Source organism: Guillardia theta, assembly GCF_000315625.1.
Source record: "Guillardia theta CCMP2712 unplaced genomic scaffold GUITHscaffold_101, whole genome shotgun sequence".
In the NCBI taxonomy this organism is placed as follows: domain Eukaryota; class Cryptophyceae; order Pyrenomonadales; family Geminigeraceae; genus Guillardia; species Guillardia theta.
In genome coordinates, this window is record NW_005434573.1 from 214,693 (window position 1) to 218,407 (window position 3,715).

Sequence of the window (3,715 nt, forward strand, 5' to 3'; positions counted from 1 at the left end):
TCGGTTCAGTGTACCTCGGGCGTCTGTCAGGGCGATGTCCCCTGTGTGTGTTTGTGCAGCTTCTCGCTGTGCGCTGTGTGCCTGGAGGTTTAGCTTGTTCCTGCTTTGTTTTGCTTGAGGCACTTTTTACCCTCTGCCAGTAAATCCGTAGCACTGCCTCCAGCGTATTTTTCTGCCACAGAGACAATGGATTTACTGGCAGAAGGTTGAAAAAGTGCCTCAAGCAAAACAAAGCAGGAACAAGCTAAAACCCCCTGCTCCTCCATATCGCAGAGCTTTTTCCCTCTGTTCGAGTCTTGGCCTATGCTGACAACGTCGTACTTGTCGGTCCACTCGAGGATGCCGTTGCAGCTACGTCCGCTATGAAGAAGTACATGTTGGCTGATCTGAAGCTAGAGATTCAACCTCGCGAGTCGAAAGTTTACATCCCCTCCTGGCATCAAAACCCTGATCTCTCGCAGCTGAAGAAGAGCCTTAAGCGCCGTCTCAAGACTCAGCTTCTTCACTTCGAGGTCGTCACTGGCGGGGATTACACTTGGAGGCCTGCCTATCGGCATGGATGGATTTACTGCTAGTCAGCTCCGAGCGAAGGTTTCTACCCTCAACGAAGAGCTCTCGAAGCTCGGGCTCGTCCAGCATGGCTTCATGTTCAAGACGCTGGTGAGGGCGAGCCATCTCCAGAAGCTGCGTTGGTTCAGCTTGTTCCTGCTTTGTTTTGCTTGAGGCACTTTTTACCTTCTGCCAGTAAATCCTATAGCCGCTTCTTCCTCCAGGGGTCATCTCCGTTTCTCCCGCGGGTCCAGTCACAGATTCGTCGCTTTGACCTCTCTGTCCACCTGGCGCTTGAGAAATACCACCGCTGGCCTTCCTCGCACCTCTCTGCGAGAGTTTGCGAGGTTCAAGCGGGAGCTTCCGCATAGTCGGGGAGGGGACGAGTTTACGCCCTCTGAGGGTCTACACCCCGCTGTTTACTATACGGCTATCGCTCGCTTCCTCGCTTGGTACTCTGACCAGCCCATGTCACGGACGCTGCCCTCTCCTCATAGCCTGGACGTTCACTGCTCGAGATCTCTCCGTGCCCAGAAGCATCCTCTGGCGAGCTTGTTCCTGCTTTGTTTTGCTTGAGCACTTTTACCTTCTGCCAGTAAATCCTATACGGGGCGATATAGGATTTACTGGCAGAGGGAAAAGTGCCTCAAGCAAAACAAAGCAGGAACAAGCTGAACCGGCAGGTACACAGTCCACGGGGGCACTTTTTACCTTCTGCCAGTAAATCCTATACTTAGTATAGGATTTACTGGCAGAAGGTAAAAAGTGCCTCAGTATAGGATTTACTGGCAGAAGGTAAAAAGTGCCTCAAGCAAACAAAGCAGGAACAAGCTAAACCTCCTGGCACACAGCGCACAGCGAGAAGCTGCACAAACACACACAAAAGAACCAGCACTGCTGGCAACCAGACGCGGCATCGCCAGCCCAAGCGCGAAGCCGCGCAGACAAGCAGCCTTCTTCTTCGTTGAGGCGCACGACTTCGTGAGTCTTCGCCGGAGGTCTCCGACTCCGATGGGGGAAACACGTCGAGTGGCCCCGACGATCGGCGCGGAGCTGGCGAGGCGGCTCCGTCCCTCACTGTGACGTCGGGTGCCTCCGGAGAGCTCGACACCACTGGGGTGCTTGCTGCTGGTCCGAGCTCGCCTGCTCGGCATCGGTCGGGTCACGCCGCGATATATTCACGCCGGTCCTTGGGCATTGCTGCGGCGTCGCCGCCGTCACGGGCGGCTACCGCTGACTTGGCTACCCGCTGACTCGGAGGCTAGCGAGGAGGACTACGACGGCAGGTACCCTCCCATCCTCATGGCCGCAAGATGAAGGGCGATATCCACATCCCTGGAATCCGCGATCGAGGGTCTGAGCAGTACGAGGGCTTGATGGCGGACGTGACGTTGGTACATTGGTAGCTCTGCCGACCTGACCAAGTGGGGGGAGGTCAACCTCGACGCCCTCCATGTTGCAGCGTCTGAGAAGATTCGCAAACATCGCGCTGCATATGCCATGACTACTCCTCCTCGAGCGTTCATCCCTCTTGCCATCTCGACGGACGGTACCCGCTGCATATACTACTCCTCCTCCTCGAGCGTTCATCCCTCTTGCCATCTCGACGGACGGTACCCTGCATCCTGACACCCTCCGCTTCATCTGGTATAGGATTTACTGACAGAAAGTAAAAAGTGCCTCAAGCAAAACAAAGCAGGAACAAGCTGAACCGGCAGGTACACATCTGGTATCTCGCGGACATCATTGCTCAGCGCTCGATGCCTCTTGAGGATGCGGCGTTTGGTCGGCACTTCGTGCCTGATGACGGCCCTGCTGCTGAGGTCCTGGCTCGCAAACGCGCCGCCACCTATCAGCGCCTCACTATGCAGCTGACGCTGGAGTCGCTCTTGTCTGGTGCGAGGCGCATGACGCCCTTGCGGGCGCAAGCACTTCTCGAGCCAGAGGACAGCTCCTTTGTCGAGTCGCCCGAGGGGGAGTCTTCGCCGGAGGTCTCCAACTCCGATGGGGGAAACACGTCGAGTGGCGCCGACGATCGGCGCGGAGCTGGCGAGGCGGCTCCGTCCCTCACTGTGACGTCGGGTGCCTCCGGAGAGCTCGACACCACTGGGGTGCTTGCTGCTGGTCCGAGCTCGCCTGCTTCCTCCCCGGCAGCGTCTGAGAAGATTCGCAAACATCGCGCTGCATATGCCATGACTACTCCTCCTCGAGCGTTCATCCCTCTTGCCATCTCGACGGACGGTACCCTGCATCCTGACACCCTCCGCTTCATCTGGTATCTCGCGGACATCATTGCTCAGCGCTCAATGCCTCTAAATCCTATCCCTCTTGAGGATGCGGCGTTTGGTCGGCATCTTGAGGGATTTACTGGCAGAAGGTAAAAAGTGCCTCAAGCAAAACAAAGCAGGAACAAGCTGCACTTCGTGCCTGATGACGGACCTGCTGCTGAGGTCTTGGCTCGCAAACGCGCCGCCACCTATCAGCGCCTCACCATGCAGCTGACGCTGGAAGCGCTCTTGTCTGGTGCGAGGCGCATGACGCCCTTGCGGGCGCAAGCACTTCTCGAGCCAGAGGACAGCTCCTCCTCGGACTTTGTCGAGTCGCCCGAGGAGTCTTCGCCGGAGGTCTCCAACTCCGATGGGGGACATAGGATTTACTGGCAGAATGTAAAAAGTGCCTCAAGCAAAATAAAGCAGGAACAAGCTAAACCTCCAGGCACACAGCGCACAGCGAGAAGCTGCACAATCACACACAAAACACAAGCCCGAGAAGAACCAGCACTGCTGGCACCCAGACGCGGCATCGCCAGCCCAAGCGCGAAGCCGCGCAGACAAGCAGCCTAAGGGTCAGGCAATCAAGCAACAAGCAGCAGGAGCATGCAGGAGGAAGAAAATCCCTTAGACGCGATACCCGGAGGCAGCCGACTGACCACTGTCAGTCGAGATGTCCGCTGCCGGCGGCTACCGCTGACTCGGCTACCCGCGGCTGACTCGGAGCCTAGCGAGGAGGACTACATCGAGCGGTACCGTGTTCCTGTGTCCAGCCTCCCTCCGTCCGCTGCCCCAGGCGGACCCCCGGGCAACGCCGGCTCCTTGTCGGCGGCTGCCCTTTCTCCGTCCGCGGCCGCCCGCTTTGTGGCGGCAGCGGACGTCTCGACAGTAAATCC

General features: G+C 57.8%; 2 protein-coding genes across 2 annotated transcripts; both read left to right on the forward strand.

Annotated features, from left to right (window-relative positions):
- Positions 1 to 362: 362 nt before the first annotated feature.
- GUITHDRAFT_116867 (hypothetical protein) lies at positions 363 to 723 on the forward strand (the record flags this gene model as incomplete). Its single annotated transcript, XM_005823926.1, has 2 exons — positions 363 to 512; positions 580 to 723. The coding sequence occupies 2 exons, from the start codon at positions 363 to 365 to the stop codon at positions 721 to 723; spliced, it is 294 nt and encodes a 97-aa protein (XP_005823983.1).
- A 1,586-nt stretch (positions 724 to 2,309) lies between these two features.
- GUITHDRAFT_116868 (hypothetical protein) lies at positions 2,310 to 3,450 on the forward strand (the record flags this gene model as incomplete). The annotated part of the gene is made up of 3 exons (XM_005823927.1): positions 2,310 to 2,824; positions 2,957 to 3,215; positions 3,265 to 3,450. The coding sequence occupies 3 exons, from the start codon at positions 2,310 to 2,312 to the stop codon at positions 3,448 to 3,450; spliced, it is 960 nt and encodes a 319-aa protein (XP_005823984.1).
- Positions 3,451 to 3,715: the final 265 nt, after the last annotated feature.